Source organism: Schistocerca cancellata, chromosome 7 (assembly GCF_023864275.1).
Source record: "Schistocerca cancellata isolate TAMUIC-IGC-003103 chromosome 7, iqSchCanc2.1, whole genome shotgun sequence".
Lineage (NCBI taxonomy): Eukaryota > Metazoa > Arthropoda > Insecta > Orthoptera > Acrididae > Schistocerca > Schistocerca cancellata.
The window spans coordinates 251452950-251479703 of NC_064632.1; the positions used below are offsets into that span (position 1 = coordinate 251452950).

Genomic DNA, 26754 nt, shown 5'->3' on the forward strand with positions numbered 1-26754 from the left:
CATTGGGGTTGTCTAACTAGCTGGTCAAGACCGTTTTTGGAAAATTTGTTCACAAGTACTTCGCAAAACTCTCTGTTCGTACAACCTGCAGTGAATCCTTAAGACATTCCTGTTTATACTTGGTAGATTTAAGTCACCTCCAACTAATACTGCATGATCTGGATATTTCTGCACTACTGAGCATAGACATCCTTTGAAAGATTCTACCACTTTTACAGTGCAATTGGTGGCTGGTAAGAATGTCCAGTAATTAACTTTAGTTCATCTAGGTCTGCTACTCACATCCAAATAACTTCACAGTCTGACTCAATTTTGATCTCAATAGCCACATTTTTGTTGAGAACAATGGATACTCCCCCTCTTATGGTGTCTGATAAGTACTTTCAATGAATGTTTCATGTCTTGCTAAATATTTCTGATCTTTCTACTTTCAGTTTCAGCCAGCTCACAGTTCCAACAATAATTTGAACACAATGACTTTCCTGAATGCAGTAAATTCAGGAATTTTGTTACAAATACCTCAACTATTTACTGTTAAAATGGTGACAGTCAATGTGTCTTTACCTTTTATGTGGTCTTGCTTTGCTTCTGACTAAATAACGTTTGAGGCTGACTGCAGAATGATTCTACTGTTGCCAACATAAATTTCATGAAAGGACCAAGAAGATAAGATTAGGGCTTGTATGGAAGCAATACAGACAGTTATTTTTCCCTTACTCTATTTGGGAGTCAAACAGGAAAGGAAATGACTAGTAGTGGTACAGGGTTCTCTCAGACATGCACCTTATAGGGGCTTGTGCAGTATGTATGTAGATTGTAGCTGTAGATGTAGAGCAGAGGACCTCAAACTACTGCCTAAAAAGGTGCACTCCACAAGTATTCAGCTACACGAGTAGCTGTTCCCTTTGTGTAGTGCACCCCTGACCCATCAACGGGAGTCCTACAACTTTCCACCCTGTAACACAAGTCCAGAAATCTGCAGTCAAAACTGCCACAGGATCAAGAAAACCTTATTTCCAGCCTGCTGCTCATCTCAACAATACATGCATCTTATTTGATAAAGATTTTTCTTGATACCTTGTATTTATATTAATTACTTTTATATTAATCCATTTCTCCAGACATGTGCTGCCCATATTTAAATTACAGTTGATGCTGGCATAGGTGATCTCCCTCACCATATTGCTGAATCAGGAATATTTCGTCTGCACCTCTTCCTGCCACTGCAATTAGATGTTCACCCGATACCCGATCTACACAATATTCTTTTCCTTGTCTGCCCCTATGCCACCTACCAGTCCACCTAGACCACACCTCTATGCCCAAGTCCAAGACCTGTCCCATACATTCACCTTTTGCTACCTATTCCAGCACTGCCATTGGCTTTTCCTCTTTTTCTACTCTTTCAAATGCAGGACTACAGCCACATTACATACCAACTTTACTGTAAACACTATGCTGCACTCTATGACCACAAGCAATCTGTGTAATCATATGAAAAATTCCCTCTTTCCTGACGAGGCAACCGTTGGTTGCGAAAGCTAGAATTTTGTGTGTATGTTTCTGTGTCTATCGACCTGCCAGCGCTTTTATTTGGTAAGTCTCATCATCTTTCTTTTTAAATATATTTTTCCCACGTGGAATGTTTCCCTCTATTATATATATATATATGGTTATAATAGAAGGAAACATTCCACGAAGGAAAAATATACCTAAAAACAAAGATGATGTGACTTACCAAATGAAAGTGCTGGCATATATATATGTCTGCTTGTGTCTGTATATGTGTGGATGGATATGTGTGTGTGTGTGTGTGTGTGTGTGTGTGTGTGTGTGTGTGTGTGTGTGAGTGTGTGTGTGTGTGCGAATGTATACCCGTCCTTTTTTCCCCCTAAGGTAAGTCTTTCTGCTCCCGGGACTGGAATGACTCCTTACCCTCTCCCTTAAAACCCACATCCTTTCGTCTTTCCCTCTCCTTCCCTCTTTCCTGATGAGGCAACAGTTTGTTGCGAAAGCTTGAATTTTGTGTGTATGTTTGTGTTCGTTTGTGTGTCTGTCGACCTGCCAGCACTTTCATTTGGTAAGTCACATCATCTTTGTTTATATATATATATATTAGGTTATAATAGAAGGAAACATTCCACGAAGGAAAAATATATTTAAAAACAAAGATGATGTGACTTACCAAATGAAAGTGCTGGCAGGTCGACAGACACACAGACAAACACAAACATACACACAAAATTCAAGCTTTCGCAACCAACGGTTGCCTCGTCAGGAAAGAGGGAAGGAGAAGGAAAGACAAAAGGATATGGGTTTTAAGGGAGAGGGTAAGGAGTCATTCCAATCCCGGGAGCGGAAAGACTTACCTTAGGGGGAAAAAAGGACAGGTATACACTCGCACACACACACATATCCATCCACACATACACAGGCACAAGCAGACATTTGTAAAGGCAAAGAGTTTGGGCAGAGATGTCAGTCGGGACGGAAGTACAGAGGCAAAGATGATGTTGAAAGACAGGTGAGGTATGAGCGGCGGCACATTGAAATTAGAAATTAGCGGAGATTGAGGCCTGGCGGATAGCGAGAAGAGAGGATATGCTGAAGGGCAAGTTCCCATCTCCGGAGTTCTGACAGGTTGGTGTTAGTGGGAAGTATCCAGATAACCCGGACGGTGTAACACTGTGCCAAGATGTGCTGGCCGTGCACCAAGGCATGTTTAGCCACAGGGTGATCCTCATTACCAACAAACACTGTCTGCCTGTGTCCATTCATGCGAATGGACAGTTTGTTGCTGGTCATTCCCACATAGAATGCATCACAGTGTAGGCAGGTCAGTTGGTAGATCACGTGGGTGCTTTCACACGTGGCTCTGCCTTTGATTGTGTACACCTTCCGGGTTACAGGACTGGAGTAGGTGGTGGTGGGAGGGTGCATGGGACAGGTTTTACACCGGGGGCGGTTACAAGGGTAGGAGCCAGAGGGTAGGGAAGGTCCGCCGTCCGTCCACATCAAACCCACCAACAAGCAACAGTACCTCCATTACGACAGCTGCCACCCATTCCACATCAAACGGTCCCTTCCCTACAGCCTAGGTCTTCGTGGCAAACGAATCTGCTCCAGTCCGGAATCCCTGAGGCATTACACCAACAACCTGACAACAGCTTTCGCATCCCGCAACTACCCTCCCGACCTGGTACAGAAGCAAATAACCAGAGCCACTTCCTCATCCTCTCAAACCCAGAACCTCCCACAGAAGAACCACAAAAGTGCCCCACTTGTGACAGGATACTTTCCGGGACTGGATCAGATTCTGAATGTGGCTCTCCAGCAGGGATACGACTTCCTCAAATCCTGCCCTGAAATGAGATCCATCCTTCATGAAATCCTCCCCACTCCACCAAGAGTGTCTTTCCGCCGTCCACCTAACCTTCGTAACCTCTTGGTTCATCCCTATGAAATCCCCAAACCACCTTCCCTACCCTCTGGCTCCTACCCTTGTAACCGCCCCCGGTGTAAAACCTGTCCCATGCACCCTCCCACCACCACCTACTCCAGTCCTGTAACCCGGAAGGTGTACACAATCAAAGGCAGAGCCACGTGTGAAAGCACCCACGTGATCTACCAACTGACCTGCCTACACTGTGATGCATTCTATGTAGGAATGACCAGCAACAAACTGTCGATTCGCATGAATGGACACAGGCAGACAGTGTTTGTTGGTAATGAGGATCACCCTGTGGCTAAACATGCCTTGGTGCACGGCCAGCACATCTTGGCACAGTGTTACACCGTCCGGGTTATCTGGATACTTCCCACTAACACCAACCTGTCAGAACTCCGGAGATGGGAACTTGCCCTTCAGCATATCCTCTCTTCTCACTATCCGCCAGGCCTCAATCTCCGCTAATTTCTAATTTCAATGTGCCGCCGCTCATACCTCACCTGTCTTTCAACATCATCTTTGCCTCTGTACTTCCGTCCCGACTGACATCTCTGCCCAAACTCTTTGCCTTTACAAATGTCTGCTTGTGCCTGTGTATGTGTGGATGGATATGTGTGTGTGTGCGAGTGTATACCTGTCCTTTTTCCCCCCTAAGGTAAGTCTTTCCGCTCCCGGGATTGGAATGACTCCTTACCCTCTCCCTTAAAACCCATATCCTTTTGTCTTTCCTTCTCCTTCCCTCTTTCCTGACGAGGCAACCGTTGGTTGCGAAAGCTTGAATTTTGTGTGTATGTTTGTGTTTGTCTGTGTGTCTGTCGACCTGCCAGCACTTTCATTTGGTAAGTCACATCATCTTTGTTTTTATATATATATATATATATATATATATATATATATATATATATATATATATATATATATATATATATATATATAGTTATAATAGAAGGAAACATTCCACGAAGGAAAAATATATCTAAAAACAAAGATGATGTGACTTACCAAATGAAAGTGCTGGCAGGTCGACAGACACACAAACGAACACAAACATACACACAAAATTCAAGCTTTCGCAACAAACTGTTGCCTCATCAGGAAAGAGGGAAGGAGAGGGAAAGACGAAAGGATGTGGGTTTTAAGGGAGAGGGTAAGGAGTCATTCCAGTCCCGGGAGCGGAAAGACTTACCTTAGGGGGAAAAAAGGACGGGTACACACTCGCACACACACACATATCCATCCACACATATACAGACACAAGCAGACATATTTAAAGACAAAGAGTTTGGGCAGAGATGTCAGTCGAGGCAGAAGTGCAGAGGCAAAGATGTTGCTGAATGACAGGTGAGGTATGAGTGGCGGCAACTTGAAATTAGCGGAGATTGAGGCCTGGTGGATAACGGGAAGAGAGGATATATTGAAGAGCAAGTTCCCATCTCCGGAGTTCGGATAGGTTGGTATTAGTAGGAAGTATCCAGATAACCCGGACGGTGTAACACTGCGCCAAGATGTGCTGGTCGTGCACCAAGGCATGTTTAGCCACAGGGTGATCCTCATTACCAACAAACACTGTCTGCCTGTGCCCATTCATGCGAATGGACAGTTTGTTGCTGGTCATTCCCACATAGAATGCATCACAGTGTAGGCAGGTCAGTTGGTAGATCACGTGGGTGCTTTCACACGTGGCTCTGCCTTTGATTGTGTACACCTTCCGGGTTACAGGACTGGAGTAGGTGGTGGTGGGAGGGTGCATGGGACAGGTTTTACACCGGGGGCGGTTACAAGGGTAGGAGCCAGAGGGTAGGGAAGGTGGTTTGGGGATTTCATAGGGATGAACTAAGAGGTTACGAAGGTTAGGTGGACGGCGGAAAGACACTCTTGGTGGAGTGGGGAGGATTTCATGGAGGATGGATCTCATTTCAGGGCAGGATTTGAGGAAGTCGTATCCCTGCTGGAGAGCCACATTCAGAATCTGATCCAGTCCCGGAAAGTATCCTGTCACAAGTGGGGCACTTTTGTGGTTCTTCTGTGGGAGGTTCTGGGTTTGAGAGGATGAGGAAGTGGCTCTGGTTATTTGCTTCTGTACCAGGTCGGGAGGGTAGTTGCGGGATGCGAAAGCTGTTGTCAGGTTGTTGGTGTAATGCTTCAGGGATTCCGGACTGGAGCAGATTCGTTTGCCACGAAGACCTCGGCTGTAGGGAAGGGACCGTTTGATGTGGAATGGGTGGCAGCTGTCGTAATGGAGGTACTGTTGCTTGTTGGTGGGTTTGATGTGGACGGACGTGTGAAGCTGGCCATTGGACAGGTGAAGGTCAACATCAAGGAAAGTGGCATGGGATTTGGAGTAGGACCAGGTGAATCTGATGGAACCAAAGGAGTTGAGGTTGGAGAGGAAATTCTGGAGTTCTTCTTCACTGTGAGTCCAGATCATGAAGATGTCATCAATAAATCTGTACCAAACTTTGGGTTGGCAGGCCTGGGTAACCAAGAAGGCTTCCTCTAAGCGACCCATGAATAGGTTGGCGTACGAGGGGGCCATCCTGGTACCCATGGCTGTTCCCTTTAATTGTTGGTATGTCTGGTTTTCAAAAGTGAAGAAGTTGTGGGTCAGGATGAAGCTGGCTAAGGTAATGAGGAAAGAGGTTTTAGGTAGGGTGGCAGGTGATCGGCGTGAAAGGAAGTGCTCCATCGCAGCGAGGCCCTGGACGTGCGGGATATTTGTGTATAAGGAAGTGGCATCAATGGTGACAAGGATGGTTTCTGGGGGTAACGGACTGGGTAAGGATTCCAGGCGTTCGAGAAAGTGGTTGGTGTCTTTGATGAAGGATGGGAGACTGCATGTAATGGGTTGAAGGTGTTGATCCACGTAGGCAGAGATACGCTCTGTGGGGGCTTGGTAACCAGCTACAATGGGGCGGCCGGGATGATTGGGTTTGTGAATTTTAGGAAGAAGGTAGAAGGTAGGGGTGCGGGGTGTCGGTGGGGTCAGGAGGTTGATGGAGTCAGGTGAAAGGTTTTGTAGGGGGCCTAAGGTTCTGAGGATTCCTTGAAGCTCTGCCTGGACATCAGGAATGGGATTACCTTGGCAAACTTTGTATGTGGTGTTGTCTGAAAGCTGACGCAGTCCCTCAGCCACATACTCCCGACGATCAAGTACCACGGTCGTGGAACCCTTGTCTGCCGGAAGAATGACGATGGACCGGTCAGCCTTCAGATCACGGATAGCCTGGGCTTCAGCAGTGGTGATGTTTGGAGTAGGATTAAGGTTTTTTAAGAAGGATTGAGAGGCAAGGCTGGAAGTCAGAAATTCCTGGAAGGTTTGGAGAGGGTGATTTTGAGGAAGAGGAGGTGGGTCCCGCTGTGACGGAGGACGGAACTGTTCCAGGCAGGGTTCAATTTGGATAGTGTCTTGGGGAGTTGGATCATTAGGGCTAGGATTAGGATCATTTTTCTTCGTGGCAAAGTGATACTTCCAGCAGAGAGTACGAGTGTAGGACAGTAAATCTTTGACGAGGGCTGTTTGGTTGAATCTGGGAGTGGGGCTGAAGGTGAGGCCTTTGGATAGGACAGAGGTTTCGGATTGGGAGAGAGGTTTGGAGGAAAGGTTAACTACTGAATTAGGGTGTTGTGGTGCCAGATTGTGTTGATCGGAATTTTGAGGTTTTGGAGGGAGTGGAGCTGGAAGTGGGAGATTGAGTAGATGGGAGAGACTGGGTCTGTGTGCAATGAGAGGTGGTTGAGGTTTGCTGGAAAGGTTGTGAAAGGTGAGTGAGTTGCCTTTCCGGAGGTGGGAAACCAGGAGATTGGATAGTTTTTTGAGGTGAAGGGTGGCATGCTGTTCTAATTGGCGGTTGGCCTGTAGGAGGATGCTCTGAATAGCCGGTGTGGATGTGGGAGAGGAAAGATTGAGGACTTTTATTAAGGATAGGAGTTGACGGGTGTGTTCATTGGCTGAGTTGATGTGTAGGTGAAGGATTAGGTGGGTGAGGGCAATGGATTGTTCAGTTTGGAACTGGTATAGGGACTGATGGAAAGAAGGGTTGCAGCCAGAGATGGGAACTTTAAGTGTGAGGCCTTTGGGGGTTATGCCAAATGTCAGACAAGCCTGAGAAAATAGAATATGTGAGCGTAATCTGGCTAGGGTGAAGGCATGTTTGCGGAGGGAATGTAAATAAAACTTAATGGGGTCGTTGTGGGGGTGTTGTGAGGGTGACATGGTATTAGAAGGTGGAAAGTTTAACATGAGGTTGAAATGAAAAAGAAAGATAGAAATATATGGGGAGAGAGAAAGGTGAACTAGAAAGCAATTGGAGATCTGGTATGAAAAAAGGCGAAAAAGTGTTGGTTAAGTTGATCTTGTATTGAACTTGGGTTGGTAGACAGCGATGTGCAAAAAGGTTAGGTGGTTGTGTTGCCGCTAAATCACGTTAAAGGACGGAGAAATTCGGGAAAATTTCGAAAAAACGTATTAAAGGAGTGGTGTTGTGGTGAAAGATTACGAAAATGGGGCTAACAATTGTAGAGAAAATGACGTTAAAACCTGTGGGGAGCGGCTAAAATGACGTTAAAGGACGGATAAATTCGGGAAAATTTCGAGAAAATTTCGAAAAAACGTATTAAAGGAGTGGTGTTGTGGTGAAAGATTACGAAAATGGGGCTAACAATTGTAGAAAAAATGACGTTAAAACCTGTGGGGAGCGGCTAAAATGATCAGTGATGTGCGAAAAACGGAAGTGGAAATAAAGTTAATGTTATTAGAACTAGCCGAAATGGTTGTTAAATACGTGAAAGCAGCTGTTATTGAACTAGAAACGGTGGATTTTATAGCAGCGGTAGTGTTGAAAGCGGAAAATAAAATCTTTTGGTTATGGTTGGGAAGTGGGTTACGTATTGTTGAGCATATTTATGGCGGGATAAAATTGTATAGTAGATTACGGTAAAAGGGAAAGGTGAATACAAAGTGAAACTACTGGTAAAAACAGAAAGAGAAAATAAAGACAAAAAAGAGAAATAAGACGACAGGAAAGATTTCGAAATGCAAAGGCGACAATAACAAACGTAATTGTTGGGTTCAAATTAATGATATAGTTATAATAGAAGGAAACATTCCACGAAGGAAAAATATATCTAAAAACAAAGATGATGTGACTTACCAAATGAAAGTGCTGGCAGGTCGACAGACACACAAACGAACACAAACATACACACAAAATTCAAGCTTTCGCAACAAACTGTTGCCTCATCAGGAAAGAGGGAAGGAGAGGGAAAGACGAAAGGATGTGGGTTTTAAGGGAGAGGGTAAGGAGTCATTCCAGTCCCGGGAGCGGAAAGACTTACCTTAGGGGGAAAAAAGGACGGGTACACACTCGCACACACACACATATCCATCCACACATATACAGACACAAGCAGACATATTTAAAGACAAAGAGTTTGGGCAGAGATGTCAGTCGAGGCAGAAGTGCAGAGGCAAAGATGTTGCTGAATGACAGGTGAGGTATGAGTGGCGGCAACTTGAAATTAGTGGAGATTGAGGCCTGGTGGATAACGGGAAGAGAGGATATATTGAAGAGCAAGTTCCCATCTCCGGAGTTCGGATAGGTTGGTATTAGTAGGAAGTATCCAGATAACCCGGACGGTGTAACACTGCGCCAAGATGTGCTGGTCGTGCACCAAGGCATGTTTAGCCACAGGGTGATCCTCATTACCAACAAACACTGTCTGCCTGTGCCCATTCATGCGAATGGACAGTTTGTTGCTGGTCATTCCCACATAGAATGCATCACAGTGTAGGCAGGTCAGTTGGTAGATCACGTGGGTGCTTTCACACGTGGCTCTGCCTTTGATTGTGTACACCTTCCGGGTTACAGGACTGGAGTAGGTGGTGGTGGGAGGGTGCATGGGACAGGTTTTACACCGGGGGCGGTTACAAGGGTAGGAGCCAGAGGGTAGGGAAGGTGGTTTGGGGATTTCATAGGGATGAACTAAGAGGTTACGAAGGTTAGGTGGACGGCGGAAAGACACTCTTGGTGGAGTGGGGAGGATTTCATGGAGGATGGATCTCATTTCAGGGCAGGATTTGAGGAAGTCGTATCCCTGCTGGAGAGCCACATTCAGAATCTGATCCAGTCCCGGAAAGTATCCTGTCACAAGTGGGGCACTTTTGTGGTTCTTCTGTGGGAGGTTCTGGGTTTGAGAGGATGAGGAAGTGGCTCTGGTTATTTGCTTCTGTACCAGGTCGGGAGGGTAGTTGCGGGATGCGAAAGCTGTTGTCAGGTTGTTGGTGTAATGCTTCAGGGATTCCGGACTGGAGCAGATTCGTTTGCCACGAAGACCTCGGCTGTAGGGAAGGGACCATTTGATGTGGAATGGGTGGCAGCTGTCGTAATGGAGGTACTGTTGCTTGTTGGTGGGTTTGATGTGGACGGACGTGTGAAGCTGGCCATTGGACAGGTGAAGGTCAACATCAAGGAAAGTGGCATGGGATTTGGAGTAGGACCAGGTGAATCTGATGGAACCAAAGGAGTTGAGGTTGGAGAGGAAATTCTGGAGTTCTTCTTCACTGTGAGTCCAGATCATGAAGATGTCATCAATAAATCTGTACCAAACTTTGGGTTGGCAGGCCTGGGTAACCAAGAAGGCTTCCTCTAAGTCCTGTAACCCGGAAGGTGTACACAATCAAAGGCAGAGCCACGTGTGAAAGCACCCACGTGATCTACCAACTGACCTGCCTACACTGTGATGCATTCTATGTGGGAATGACCAGCAACAAACTGTCCATTCGCATGAATGGGCACAGGCAGACAGTGTTTGTTGGTAATGAGGATCACCCTGTGGCTAAACATGCCTTGGTGCACGACCAGCACATCTTGGCGCAGTGTTACACCGTCCGGGTTATCTGGATACTTCCTACTAATACCAACCTATCCGAACTCCGGAGATGGGAACTTGCTCTTCAATATATCCTCTCTTCCCGTTATCCACCAGGCCTCAATCTCCGCTAATTTCAAGTTGCCGCCACTCATACCTCACCTGTCATTCAGCAACATCTTTGCCTCTGCACTTCTGCCTCGACTGACATCTCTGCCCAAACTCTTTGTCTTTAAATATGTCTGCTTGTGTCTGTATATGTGTGGATGGATATGTGTGTGTGTGCGAGTGTGTACCCGTCCTTTTTTCCCCCTAAGGTAAGTCTTTCCGCTCCCGGGACTGGAATGACTCCTTACCCTCTCCCTTAAAACCCACATCCTTTCGTCTTTCCCTCTCCTTCCCTCTTTCCTGATGAGGCAACAGTTTGTTGCGAAAGCTTGAATTTTGTGTGTATGTTTGTGTTCGTTTGTGTGTCTGTCGACCTGCCAGCACTTTCGTTTGGTAAGTCACATCATCTTTGTTTTTAGATATATTTTTCCTTCGTGGAATGTTTCCTTCTATTATAACCATATCATTAATTTGAACCCAACAATTACGTTTGTTATTGTCGCCTTTGCATTTCGAAATCTTTCCTGTCGTCTTATTTCTCTTTTTTGTCTTTATTTTCTCTTTCTGTTTTTACCAGTAGTTTCACTTTGTATTCACCTTTCCCTTTTACCGTAATCTACTATACAATTTTATCCCGCCATAAATATGCTCAACAATACGTAACCCACTTCCCAACCATAACCAAAAGATTTTATTTTCCGCTTTCAACACTACCGCTGCTATAAAATCCACCGTTTCTAGTTCAATAACAGCTGCTTTCACGTATTTAACAACCATTTCGGCTAGTTCTAATAACATTAACTTTATTTCCACTTCCGTTTTTCGCACATCACTGATCATTTTAGCCGCTCCCCACAGGTTTTAACGTCATTTTTTCTACAATTGTTAGCCCCATTTTCGTAATCTTTCACCACAACACCACTCCTTTAATACGTTTTTTCGAAATTTTCTCGAATTTATCCGTCCTTTAACGTCATTTTAGCCGCTCCCCACAGGTTTTAACGTCATTTTCTCTACAATTGTTAGCCCCATTTTCGTAATCTTTCACCACAACACCACTCCTTTAATACGTTTTTTCGAAATTTTCCCGAATTTCTCCGTCCTTTAACGTGATTTAGCGGCAACACAACCACCTAACCTTTTTGCACATCGCTGTCTACCAACCCAAGTTCAATACAAGATCAACTTAACCAACACTTTTTCGCCTTTTTTCATACCAGATCTCCAATTGCTTTCTAGTTCACCTTTCTCTCTCCCCATATATTTCTATCTTTCTTTTTCATTTCAACCTCATGTTAAACTTTCCACCTTCTAATACCATGTCACCCTCACAACACCCCCACAACGACCCCATTAAGTTTTATTTACATTCCCTCCGCAAACATGCCTTCACCCTAGCCAGATTACGCTCACATATTCTATTTTCTCAGGCTTGTCTGACATTTGGCATAACCCCCAAAGGCCTCACACTTAAAGTTCCCATCTCTGGCTGCAACCCTTCTTTCCATCAGTCCCTATACCAGTTCCAAACTGAACAATCCATTGCCCTCACCCACCTAATCCTTCACCTACACATCAACTCAGCCAATGAACACACCCGTCAACTCCTATCCTTAATAAAAGTCCTCAATCTTTCCTCTCCCACATCCACACCGGCTATTCAGAGCATCCTCCTACAGGCCAACCGCCAATTAGAACAGCATGCCACCCTTCACCTCAAAAAACTATCCAATCTCCTGGTTTCCCACCTCCGGAAAGGCAACTCACTCACCTTTCACAACCTTTCCAGCAAACCTCAACCACCTCTCATTGCACACAGACCCAGTCTCTCCCATCTACTCAATCTCCCACTTCCAGCTCCACTCCCTCCAAAACCTCAAAATTCCGATCAACACAATCTGGCACCACAACACCCTAATTCAGTAGTTAACCTTTCCTCCAAACCTCTCTCCCAATCCGAAACCTCTGTCCTATCCAAAGGCCTCACCTTCAGCCCCACTCCCAGATTCAACCAAACAGCCCTCGTCAAAGATTTACTGTCCTACACTCGTACTCTCTGCTGGAAGTATCACTTTGCCACGAAGAAAAATGATCCTAATCCTAGCCCTAATGATCCAACTCCCCAAGACACTATCCAAATTGAACCCTGCCTGGAACAGTTCCGTCCTCCGTCACAGCGGGACCCACCTCCTCTTCCTCAAAATCACCCTCTCCAAACCTTCCAGGAATTTCTGACTTCCAGCCTTGCCTCTCAATCCTTCTTAAAAAACCTTAATCCTACTCCAAACATCACCACTGCTGAAGCCCAGGCTATCCGTGATCTGAAGGCTGACCGGTCCATCGTCATTCTTCCGGCAGACAAGGGTTCCACGACCGTGGTACTTGATCGTCGGGAGTATGTGGCTGAGGGACTGCGTCAGCTTTCAGACAACACCACATACAAAGTTTGCCAAGGTAATCCCATTCCTGATGTCCAGGCAGAGCTTCAAGGAATCCTCAGAACCTTAGGCCCCCTACAAAACCTTTCACCTGACTCCATCAACCTCCTGACCCCACCGACACCCCGCACCCCTACCTTCTACCTTCTTCCTAAAATTCACAAACCCAATCATCCCGGCCGCCCCATTGTAGCTGGTTACCAAGCCCCCACAGAGCGTATCTCTGCCTACGTGGATCAACACCTTCAACCCATTACATGCAGTCTCCCATCCTTCATCAAAGACACCAACCACTTTCTCGAACGCCTGGAATCCTTACCCAGTCCGTTACCCCCAGAAACCATCCTTGTCACCATTGATGCCACTTCCTTATACACAAATATCCCGCACGTCCAGGGCCTCGCTGCGATGGAGCACTTCCTTTCACGCCGATCACCTGCCACCCTACCTAAAACCTCTTTCCTCATTACCTTAGCCAGCTTCATCCTGACCCACAACTTCTTCACTTTTGAAAACCAGACATACCAACAATTAAAGGGAACAGCCATGGGTACCAGGATGGCCCCCTCGTACGCCAACCTATTCATGGGTCGCTTAGAGGAAGCCTTCTTGGTTACCCAGGCCTGCCAACCCAAAGTTTGGTACAGATTTATTGATGACATCTTCATGATCTGGACTCACAGTGAAGAAGAACTCCAGAATTTCCTCTCCAACCTCAACTCCTTTGGTTCCATCAGATTCACCTGGTCCTACTCCAAATCCCATGCCACTTTCCTTGATGTTGACCTTCACCTGTCCAATGGCCAGCTTCACACGTCCGTCCACATCAAACCCACCAACAAGCAACAGTACCTCCATTACGACAGCTGCCACCCATTCCACATCAAACGGTCCCTTCCCTACAGCCTAGGTCTTCGTGGCAAACGAATCTGCTCCAGTCCGGAATCCCTGAAGCATTACACCAACAACCTGACAACAGCTTTCGCATCCCGCAACTACCCTCCCGACCTGGTACAGAAGCAAATAACCAGAGCCACTTCCTCATCCTCTCAAACCCAGAACCTCCCACAGAAGAACCACAAAAGTGCCCCACTTGTGACAGGATACTTTCCGGGACTGGATCAGATTCTGAATGTGGCTCTCCAGCAGGGATACGACTTCCTCAAATCCTGCCCTGAAATGAGATCCATCCTCCATGAAATCCTCCCCACTCCACCAAGAGTGTCTTTCCGCCGTCCACCTAACCTTCGTAACCTCTTAGTTCATCCCTATGAAATCCCCAAACCACCTTCCCTACCTCTGGCTCCTACCCTTGTAACCGCCCCCCGGTGTAAAACCTGTCCCATGCACCCTCCCACCACCACCTACTCCAGTCCTGTAACCCGGAAGGTGTACACAATCAAAGGCAGAGCCACGTGTGAAAGCACCCACGTGATCTACCAACTGACCTGCCTACACTGTGATGCATTCTATGTGGGAATGACCAGCAACAAACTGTCCATTCGCATGAATGGGCACAGGCAGACAGTGTTTGTTGGTAATGAGGATCACCCTGTGGCTAAACATGCCTTGGTGCACGACCAGCACATCTTGGCGCAGTGTTACACCGTCCGGGTTATCTGGATACTTCCTACTAATACCAACCTATCCGAACTCCGGAGATGGGAACTTGCTCTTCAATATATCCTCTCTTCCCGTTATCCACCAGGCCTCAATCTCCGCTAATTTCAAGTTGCCGCCACTCATACCTCACCTGTCATTCAGCAACATCTTTGCCTCTGCACTTCTGCCTCGACTGACATCTCTGCCCAAACTCTTTGTCTTTAAATATGTCTGCTTGTGTCTGTATATGTGTGGATGGATATGTGTGTGTGTGCGAGTGTGTACCCGTCCTTTTTTCCCCCTAAGGTAAGTCTTTCCGCTCCCGGACTGGAATGACTCCTTACCCTCTCCCTTTAAACCCACATCCTTTCGTCTTTCCCTCTCCTTCCCTCTTTCCTGATGAGGCAACAGTTTGTTGCGAAAGCTTGAATTTTGTGTGTATGTTTGTGTTCGTTTGTGTGTCTGTCGACCTGCCAGCACTTTCATTTGGTAAGTCACATCATCTTTGTTTTTATATATATATATATATATATATATATATATATATATATATAATGTTCTTGTGCTTTGATAAAAATGTTGCATCTGAGGTCTGACACAGAAGGACAACACTGATGCTGCAAATTTATGTACTTACTAAACACGCTGAATTATTGATGGGTCACCTTCAAGAACGGATTCATACAAACATATCTTTCATTTTCTAGTCCCTATTACAATCTGTGTTGTAAAAGAGATTCTGTCATAGCACTAATGTGTGCTTTAAACCAATGGTTAGAAAAGAACAGTATGCAGTGGTGGTTGTGTATTGTGCAATGATAAAACCCATACTGTCCACAGGCCACACAACATGAAACACAGATCAACTCAACACTGGAGCACAATTTCAGGTCTGGATATATTTGCTGTGCAATACTGTCTGATGCAGGCTGGACCTGTGATATACACGTCATTGATTCCTCATCCATTGATAGGCACAATAAGAGGCAAACTGTGGCGCTTTCAGAAAAAGTCTGCTTCAACCTGAACTACACTGACAGCTCTACACATTACACATCATCACAGTGATCGTAAGCTGGCAGCCTGCATTGTTACAAAACACAGTCAACAAAGAGTGAATTTTGTGCTATGGGAAACTATTGAATACAACATGTGATCTCAAATTCTTGCTCAGGGCAATCTGCATAGCTTACTGCTGCAGAGGCAAGATTTAGAAATCCCATCTTCAGGCAACTCCACCTTCCATGTTTCAGTCTGCCAACACAGCCACATGTGATGAGAAATATGGAAGTTTTCTTTCCTTTCTCAAACAATAAAAGGAACCAGTGCCTTCTTGGACTGCACATTCACTTGAGAGGTCAAATATGCCTAGAATGGGATTACTCAGGAACTAGTTTGGCGGAGTTCTTGAGTAACAACATTTGAAAATTCATCCACTCACATACAAACAACATGGGGGAACATTCCTCAGGACTTCATCCAATCCCACTAAAATTCCATTCCATGATTTTTGAAAGGTGTGAACTGCTGGATGTGGGGGTTTCATACCACTTTGAATTCTCATAATCAGCAATCAAGCATAGTTCTTTGATATTAATAATTAGCTGTTTTTGCATACCTAGGACGTGACAGAAATCTCATTCCAGTCACAAATATCTTTCTTGGTACTGCAATTTTCACCAACAGTGTGTGTTTCCTTGGAACAAATAAATCTGTACAAGTTAAAAAATATCCTCTTTTAAAGCACAGAATTCTTCTACAGACTGACACCTGGAATCTACTTTTTTAAACTAATTTCTTACTCAGAAAAGAGTCTGAGGGGGTGGAGGTGGAAAGGTGTCAGATGGAATAAATAAGTTAATTCTACAACAAAAGTACAAAGCTTACTTGCATAACACAGGAAGAAAAACTATAGTATGTCCATATTAAGAGGTAATACAAACTGAAGACCACACTAAACATTTGGATTATAATTATCCACACAATTTCTCCAGTCACCTTTTGTGCTTTAAAATCTTTCAAACTGCAGTTATCTTCCTACAACTGGTACTTAATGGCAGCAATTTGTGTGTGTGTGTGTGTGTGTGTGTGTGTGTGTGTGTGTGTGAGAGAGAGAGAGAGAGAGAGAGAGAGAGAGAGAGAGAGAGAGGGGGGGGGGGGAGGGGAGGGGAGGGGAGGGGAGGATGAGGAGGAGTAGGAGAAAAGCCACTGAAAGCATTGCCAATTGAATACTAGTTCACTTCTTACAAGTAGTTTGGAAGAAGTATATGCCTCCAACATTGCTGAGGTAGCAAATCTAGTCTTCGTACATGCAATTGATAGCTGTCCCAAATAACCCATTCAAGGTGGTTTGACAACTTGTCCTCTGCAATGTTTGATCAAGCAGCACATCACTTGGTGCACACATTCCTATCAGCAAGACAATTATTGAGATTGCTATTACCATATTACTTTTGTTTTACAAGTTTTCTACAAGACAAGAATTCCTAGAACCCTTTATAAAATTTTACCTGTGGCAGCATTTGCCTTCGGAGTCACCCGTGGACCTTCCAATTTCTGTCCAACTAACTCGCACCACCCTACAGGATAGACATCAGGACTTTCACAATCCAGCCATTGGTCATACTCCTCTTCCCAACCATCGAAATGTACCTTCAATAAGCGACCCACAACACGTGATACTGTTCCAACACACACCAGTCTTGGGTCCATAAGGTCTGCAGCTTCAAGACGCATTCCCACTACAAAGCCATGAGCAGGAACTTCCTATAAATGAAAATCAACTTCAAATTAAGATCAGAAGAATGTATAAGAAGCACTGCAAGACTGTTAAAAAAACTTTAAGATAATGAAAGATGTAAAAGCCTATAGAATCATTTAACAACTGCAACTACTTGGCTAGTAATAATAAAATGAAGAAATTGTTCGGTGGTAGTAGGCTATTAGCTAGTTACAACACTCATCTGTCAAGAATACAAGTGGATTGGATGCACTGTGACTATATACCTTACTTTTCTACATGATTCATATTTTGCTACATCATTTTCTATACTCCATTCCCTCTTTCCTTGAGATATATAAAACTGCATCTTTCATTGCAAAACAATTACAGCACCATGTAACTTTGTTGTAATTATTCACAACTAGCTGAAAAAGACCCACTTCGCTTGGTCTTTGTTTTCATTTGTTTTCTTACAACATTCCAGACCACTCGAGAGCATCGAAAAAAAAAATATTATTTTTATATATATATATATGAGACTTACCAAACAAAAGCGCTGGCAGGTCGATAGACACACAAACAAACACAAACATACACACAAAATCTAGCTTTCGCAACCAATGGTTGCCTCATCAGGAAAGAGGGAAGGAGAGGGAAAGACAAAAGGATTTGGGTTTTAAGGGAGAGGGTAAGGAGTCATTCCAATCCCGGGAGCGGAAAGACTTACCTTAGGGGGAAAAAAGGATGGGTACACACTCGCACACACACACATATCCCTCCACACATATACAGACACAAGCAGACATATATATATATATATATATATATATATATATATATATATATATATACCAAAAAAATTGTTAGTATGTCACACTAAAATAATCAAAAATACTCTTAAGTACACTTAAATCCAAGTACTCTGTCACTCGCTAATTCACTTCTGCACAGAATATCAAGAACATTCTAAAACATTCATAAATGTATCCAGAATTATAACAACCACCTCACTTCATTCAATTAATGTGCACTAATCAATGTGCACACTCTCCAATTGGTCTTTTGCCGGCTCAAATCACAACTTTATACTGGATACTATCTGATCCAGTACTGTTTTGAATATGCGAACCAACTGACTATACTTATGTAAAATCCTCAGTACTTTTCCAATGAATTTCTATCTCAGTACACTCATATTTGAGATGCAGACAAGCACAACAAAAAGACTGCTATAAATTTAAGCTTTCGGTTAAAAGGCATACTTCCGAAATAGAAAACAAACACACACATTTAAACAAGCACAACTGGCACACACCTAAGAGGGTAGGTATGGGGGAAGATGTAGTGCTGCTTGTGGGAGCATGCAGGGATGTTGTGGGGATAGGGTGGGAATGCACAAATGGGTTGTTTGGGTGGGGGGGGGACTGGAAAATGAGAGAAGTATGGAAAGGGGAAGAAGACCAGTGGTTGTTTTAGCGGGATATATAGCGGTGAAGTGCTGGAGTGAGAGCAGGGAATGGGATAGGTAGGTGGAGGAGAGGAACTAGTAGAGGGTGAGGCCAGAGGGTTTATGGGAATGTAGATATATTGCAGGGATAGTTCACAACAGCATAATTCAGAAAAGCTGGTGGTAGGAAGGATCCTGATGGCACAGGAATTGAACTGAAGCACATCATGTCTGGCTGCATGTTTAGCAACTGGGTGGTCCAGCAGTTTCTTGGCCACAGTGTGCAGGTGGCCATTCATGTGGATAGACATCTTGTTAGTTGTCTTGCCCACATAGAAAGCAGCACAGTGGTAGCAGCTTAGTTTGCAGATCAAATAGCTGATTTCAAGACAGCGCTGTCTTTGACAGGACAGGAGGGGCCTGCGACCTGGTGATGGGAAGAAGTATGGGGCAGGTCTTGCATTTATGCATTTAGATCTATTGCAGGTATATGACACATGAAGCAAGGGATTGGGAGCATGGGCAGAGTAGTGATAGGCAAGGATTTTGTTAGGTTTGGTGGGTGCCGGAATACTGCTATGGGATGGGTGAGAAGGATAGTGGGTACAGTGTGTATACATGGACAAGGAAAAAAAATTCCTGGATTTTTCCCGGATTTCCCAGTTGAAAACACACTTTCTCCCGGGTGAACATACACTTTTCCCATGTTAAGTGATAGTATACTTTTCCTCGGCACTGTAAAACTTATCAGTCCTTTGGATGTTTATGGTTTTATACGCCGACGTAGAATTTCCCGGCACTTTCGAAAACGAAACTCGGGGGGAGGGGAACACATTCTGGAAAGATCTTTGATGTGCAGCAACATACACACTACATATTATCGTGTTACGAAGGCATAAATTCGAATTCCACCAAACACCGCATATTACTTTCCAAAGCATTGAAATCGAGGTTGCGAAGTGCTTTTGTAAGCCAGTCACAGTTGAAAGACACATAATTTCGCCAGCTGAAGACAGCACAGGACACATGATGAAGTCAGCCGATAGCAAGATCACTCTTAAGTAGCGCAAACAGACAAATAGGAAAAGTTAATGGTTTAAATTAATACACATAGTGTTGCTAGAAGAAAAACAAGGCTTTCACATATAATCGTGGTCTCGAAGATTAATAAGCTGCATGAGAAGCTAAGCTTCCATATATAATGCGCATTTAAGACATATCACACGAACGTGCCAGTAAAATTTGTAGTAACGATATAAATGTCTGATCTTCTGGGATCAAAACTCCTCTAGATGGTCATCCTCAAAGAGTTGATTTTTAATTGAGAGTCAAATTCTCTGTGATTTAAGAAATTCATCGTACATTCTCGCACATAGTTCATCTTGTGTAAAAGGAAAATTACTTTGAAAGTAACGCTTTTCTAACCACCATTCGCAACATTTTCCAGTGACCTGTTAGAAACTAATCCATTTCAGCAGTTGCCAGAGAGCGCCAGATAACAGGCGCCACTGATCTTGCGCAGCTATGATGACGCAGGAAGCTCGTATGTTCTTACGTCTAAAACATTAAAAGATCTTGCACTATGTCACAAACGAAACAAGACATCAGAGGATACTTCAAGAGCATTGGAATTTCGTGAACCATACTAAAATGCATAATTCGTCTTAAAGTGCAAATTCGTATGTCCAGATTCGGATGTAAATTTTCTTGAGTACCAATACTGTATTATCTCATGTTTGGTTCTTTATTATGGCATAATGCCATGCGAGCTAGAAGATGGAAAACGTGCACTTGAAATGGAGCGAACAGTTGAAACTAGCCAACAGTATGAAATTAAACACTTCGTTTCAAATAAATTGACTGCCTCAGCGCTAAAGATTAACAAAAGCCATATCTTTTTAGCAAACCGACAAAAATAACTTCATTGTTCTGCAAGGCGATTAATGCTTGACTGTCAGAAAGGTGGAAATAAAACCTGAAACTAATAACATATTTTAGCCTTCCGTAATTATGCGAACGTATTTTAGTTCATTTGATAGCTCCCGGCCACACAAATCCGTTTTGTTTTCATTTAATGTGATAGCAGTAAATGAAAGGAAACCGCAAAATCACTAAACATAAATACGGGTCACGTGGAGAATACCCACCTCCCCACTACAGCTCAGACTGCTCTGTGCATAGCCCCAGATCTACGACATCTCCGAACCGGGCCAATATTAGATAGTGGCGCCCAGCCACACATCCGTAGTCAGAGGCGGGAGAAGGTACTACCATACGCGACTCAACTGTGCATGCACAAAAGCCCACCCACAACTGCTCAAACGAATCTAATGTTATGCCACGTCACGCTCATCGGAAGCAATTTGTTGTTAGGAAGCATTGCATAGTCTTCCTGAAGTCTTTGACACACTTTGCTGTTGGCAGACGCTTGTATGGGCACTATGTTTTGCTGTTGTATATGGCGCATTTCCTTAGCAACGTAAGTTGTTGAATGACAGATTCCCAGAATTCTAAAAAATTCCCGGGTTTTTCCCGGATGAAAAAATTCCCGGATGAAAAAATTCCCGGATCTCCCGGGTCGTAGACACCCTGGGGTAGAATATTCCTCATTTTAGGGCACAATGAGAGGTAGTGCATAACAAGACGTGGAACATGACAAGAGGTAGGGCATGACAAGAGGTAAACAAAACACTGATGGAGAATGTGATTTAGTTGCTCCAGTCATGGGTGGTACTGAGTCCCAAGACAAATGTCCCTTTGTGGCTAAACACTGGATATACAGGATTGTAGAAGATGGGTGTAGAGAGAAGGCACAGGAGGTCTGTCTGTCTCAACACGGTCGGGACGATAATTTTGGTCAGTGAAGGCGTCAATGAAATCCTTGCTATATTTGGAAAGAGACTGCTCATCACTACAGATGCAATAACCACAAGTGGCTAGGCTGTATGGAAGGAACTTCTTTGTATGGAATAGATGGTACTTGTCAAAGTGGACATATAGCTGGTGACTGGTAGGTTTGATATGTATGGACATACTGATACAGCCATTCTTGGGGTGAAGGTGAATGTCGATGTATGTGGCTTGATGGGTAGAGGAGGATGTGGTGAAGCAAATGGGGGAGATGTTGAGGTTCTGCATGAATGTGGATAAGGCGTCCACAATCTCAGTCCAGACCACGAAGAGGACATCAACGACTCTGAGCCAGGTAAAGGGTTTGATATTTGGGTGATTAAGAATGTTACTTCTAGATGGCCATGGCATATGAGATGGTGGCATGTGGGTGACTGTTGCTACTCCACAGATTTGCTTGCAGGTGATGCCTTCAAAGGAGAAGTAATTGTGGGAGAAGATATAGTCAGTCATGGTGACCAGGGAGGAGGTTGTAGATTTGGTGTTGGTAAAGGTCTCACGCACGCGCCCCCCCCCCCCCCCCCCCCCCCAACACACAAGCACACACACACACACACACACACACACACACACACACACACACACACACACACACACACACACACTACTCCCCTTCTCCTATCATTTCCTCCACCAATTCACCACAGTTCTTGTTCCTTTACAACACAGTGCACTACTCATCACTGTAGATATCACTTGACTTTACACTAACATCCCCAATGGCCATGGACTTTGTGCTACTGAACACTACCTTTCCCCAATGGCCGACTGACTCCAAAACTACAACCTCCTTCCTGGTCACCATGACCAGCTATAACCTCATCCACAATTACTTCTCCTTTGAAGCCTTCACCTATAAACAAATCTGTGGTACAGAAATTGACACCTGTATGGCACCATCTTATGTCAAACTATACATAGGCCATCTAGAGGAATGTTCCTGTTCTTGTTAGGGTCTTCAGTCCGAAGACTGGTTTGACGCAGCTCTCCAAATTACTCTGTCCTGTGCAAGCTTCTTCATTTCCAAATAATTAATGGAACCTTCAACTTTCTAAATGTTTACTGTATTCATTTCTCAGTAGTTCTCTAAGATTTTAACCCTACACTTTCCTCCAATACTAACTGGTGATCTCTTGATCTCTCAGAATGTGTCCTACCAATTCATCCCTTCATTTAGTAAAGTCGTTCCACAAATTTCTTGTCTCCCCAGTGCCTGCTCATTAGTTATATTATCTACCCATCTAATCTCCAGCAGTCTTCTGTAGCACCAGATTTCAAGAGCTTCTATTCTCTTCTTGTCTAAACTATTTATCGCCCATGTTTCACTTTGATACAAGGCTACACCTCGGATAAATACCTTCAGAAAATACTTCCTAACACTTAAATTTATATTCGATGTTAACAGATTTCTCTTCTTCGGAAACGCTTTTCTTGCTATTGCAAGTCTACATTTTATATCTTCTCTGTTTTGGCCATCATCAGTTATTTTACCATTCAAATAGCATAACTCATTTAATACTTCAAGTGTCTTGTTTCCTAATCTACATCTCTTAGCATCACCTGATTTAATTTGACTACATTCCACTATCCTTGTTTTGCTTTTGTTGTTGTTCACCTTGTATCTTCCTTTTAAGACACTGTCCATTCCGTTCAACTGCTCTTCCAAGTCCTTCGCTGTCTCTGACAGAATTACAATGTTATTGGCATTTCTTCTCCCTGAACTATAATTCCTACCCAAAATATTTCAATGGTTTCCTTTACTTCTTGCTCAATGTACAGATTGAATACCGTATTTACTCGAATCTAAGCCGCACTTTTTTTCCGGTTTTTGTAATCCAAAAAACCGCCTGCGGCTTAGAATCGAGTGCAAAGCAAGTGGAAGTTCTGAAAAATGTTGGTAGGTGCCGCCACAACTAACTTCTGCCGTCGAATATATGTAGCGCTACACAGACATGCTTTGTAGGTACAAAGATAAATACTGGCGCCAAAACCTCTGTGTCAGTAAATAAATTTAAAAAAAGGTGGAAGACGAGCTTTTTTTTCACCGCCCCGAGTTTCGACCACTGCATTTTCATACATTATCCAACGAAGTAAATACAAATTCCGTATTGTTCATCTTCGAATGTATTAGAATTTCAATGTACTACGAAAATCCAACTGGCAAGACTGTTTGGGATGTTTTTCAATACGGCCAACTCTACGTTCTGAATTTTTTCCTACCTGAAGAAGAGATGGTTGCTAATAGTAACCTGATGAAATGTGAATCACAAGCAGTATTCTCTTCACCATTCACAATAAGAATAATACGAATATAAACATTTTGCCATGTGTTCTTCCGTGTTTGTTGCTATCTCATTTAAATCCTGTCTGCCTAATAAACTACGAAACTAGAGTGAGACAACAGCAAACGCGGAAGAATACACTTATCGTGTCATGTTTATATTCGTATTATTCTTAGCCTAATAGTGATACAGTCAGAAATGAACCACGGCAACTGACTAGATTTTTAAATCTAAGATGACTCTAATTTCTGTGCAGAATTTGATGTACTAAAGAAGCGGCCGCAAAGATTTTCAAATGGAGAAAAATTTTCGCCTAACTCTCGTTCAGAACATGTTCTATCATACGCAGCCTATTATTTGGTTCTTGTTGATCATTCTCAAAGAAAGCAGCAGTGTAAGTAACAACAAATAGCAGCCTCTTGACATTGCTTCGCTAATGAGACGATTCGCCCCTTTTTAGTTGTAAGCGGCGGTAGCGCGCACAAAAGCAAGCCATGCCGCGAACGGCGATAGGCCGTAAACACGCACTATCAGAATGCGACAAACAATGCATGACACAGTACAGTGATGCATTTTCAGCTTAGAGTGACGTAAACACCTATAACAGAGAAAACGGCACTTATCAGATCAAAGCAAAATAAGCAATCGATTCAAACCAGACGAAGCACGCGAAAAAGGAAGGGTACCCGTATAAATACGGACGGAGCGCCTGACGCATAGCAATGGCTACCTGGTAAAGCTTACGACTCGAACCAAACTACTGTAGCTGTATCGTCATTCATTCGACCTAAATTGTGTCTCATATTACAATGGACCAACTTTGTTTCGATTTGGAGGTGCGGCCTAAAACTTTTCTCTCCCCTTGAATTTCGAGTCTCAAATTTCAGGTGCAGCTTAGATTCGGGAAATCTTTTTTTCCTTTGTTTCGAGTCTCATTTTTCAGGTGCGGCTTAGATTCGGGTAAATATGGTAACATCGGTGATAGGCTACAACCTTGTCTCACTCCCTCCTCAACCACTGCTTCCCTTCTATGCCCCTCAACTCTTATAACTTTCCTGAATGTGCAGGTGGGAACTCTCCCACTGCAATATATCGTATGTTCCCCCTCCATCCCCAAAACTCTCCACTGCACTTAGCTGCCCTACCCTATCCCTACCCTGTCCCTACACACTCCCGCAAGCAGCACTACATCTTTCCCCACTTCCACCCTTTTACCCTTGCCCCTCCTCACCCTATGCAGCTTCATAGCACCCAACAGCCACCCCAGATGCTGCCATTGCAACGCGCAGTTACAGTCTGATCAGTGTGGCCAGAGACAGTGGTCACGTGTGAGTTGTGCTTGTGTGTGTGTTTTCTATTTCAAAAGAATGTCTTTTGGCATCTGAAGTTTCTCACAATTCCACTGGTGAGAACTAGCACTACAAAATATCCTTGGTTCTCACCAACCACCTGGCCTTAATCTACATTAATTCCTCCCATCTCAGTATTTTTTCATAGTAATTACTCCTTTCTTCACTCCATTTTACTTTTCTACATCTTTCATTTTCTGTCCTGCCTGTTTTTCGGTGTCGCCCCTCCCACCTCTGTTACATACAATGCACTTAGCTTTCCACTCTTTATTAACTTTAGCTCAATGTTTTAGTAGTAATCTCTGTCTTGTATATTACTCTGTGTACCACCTTTAAGCTCTCAGGTTTCCAAACCTTGTCTGGTGCAGCCCTGAACAATCAGCCTTTCCTTCTCACCTCCCCCCCCCCCCCCCCCCCCCCTGACCCGGGTTCTTGGTGATTTTTCTGAACTTTACCTCTTTTCCTAAACTTCTCCAACTCTTTTCCTTCATCCCTCTTCGTTCCTCTTCAACTCTACTACTGGAAGGAGCCACTAGCTCCGAAAGTATGCGTAACTTTTTGTGTGTATGTGTGTTTTCTCTTGCCAACCCTTGGCAAGTAGATTTTTTTATCTATCTAGTTACATTATAATTAATTAATCATGACAGCTGCCACCCATTCCATATCAAACAGTCCCTTCCCTACAGCCTAGGTCTTTGTGGCAAACGAACCATTACACCAACAACCTGAAAACAGCTTTCGCATCCCACAACTATCCTCCTGACCTGGTACAGAAGCAAATAACCAGAGCCACTTCCTCATCCCCTCAAACCCAGAACCTCCCACAGAAGAACCCCGAAAGTGCCCCACTTGTGACAGGATACTTTCCGGGACTGGATCAGACTCTGAATGTGGCTCTCCAGCAGGGATACGACTTCCTCAAATCCTGCCCTGAAATGAGATCCTTCCTTCATGAAATCCTCCCCACTCCACCAAGAGTGTCTTTCTGCCGTCCACGTAACCTTCGTAACCTCTTGGTTCATCCCTATGAAATCCCCAAACCACCTTCCCTACCCTCTGGCTCATACCCTTGTAACCGCCCCCGGTGTAAAACCTGTCCCATGCACCCTCCCACCACCAGCTACTCCAGTCCTGTAACCTGGAAGGTTTACACGATCAAAGGCAGAGCCACGTGTGAAAGCACCCACGCGATTTACCAGCTGACCTGCCTACACTGTGAAGCTTTCTATGTGGGAATGACCAGCAACAAACTGTCCATTCGCATGAACGGACACAGGCAGACAGTGTTTGTTGGTAATGAGGATCACCCTGGGGCTAAACATGCGTTGGTGCATGGCCGGCACATCTTGGCACAGTGTTACACCGTCTAGGTTATCTGGATACTTACCACTAACACCAACTCTGGAGATAGGAACTTGCCCTTCAATATATCCTCTCTTCCCGTTACCCACCAGGCCTCAATCTCCGCTAATTTCAAGTTGCCGCCGCTCATACCTCACCTGTCATTCAACAACATCTTTGCCTCTGTACTTCCGCCTTGACTGACATCTCTGCCCAAACTCTTGGCCTTTACATATGTCT

The 26754-nt window shown here is 44.2% G+C and overlaps 1 protein-coding gene across 4 annotated transcripts in view; it reads right to left on the minus strand.

Moving 5' to 3' along the window:
• LOC126091908 (polycomb protein Sfmbt-like) overlaps positions 1-26754 on the minus strand; it is a 330279-nt gene that overhangs the window by 35982 nt on the left and 267543 nt on the right. For all 4 annotated transcript variants that reach the window (XM_049907216.1, XM_049907218.1, XM_049907217.1 and 1 more), the window contains one exon: positions 16974-17229. In XM_049907216.1, coding sequence (XP_049763173.1) covers positions 16974-17229 — 256 coding nt within the window. The remainder of the gene's footprint in view (positions 1-16973; positions 17230-26754) is intronic.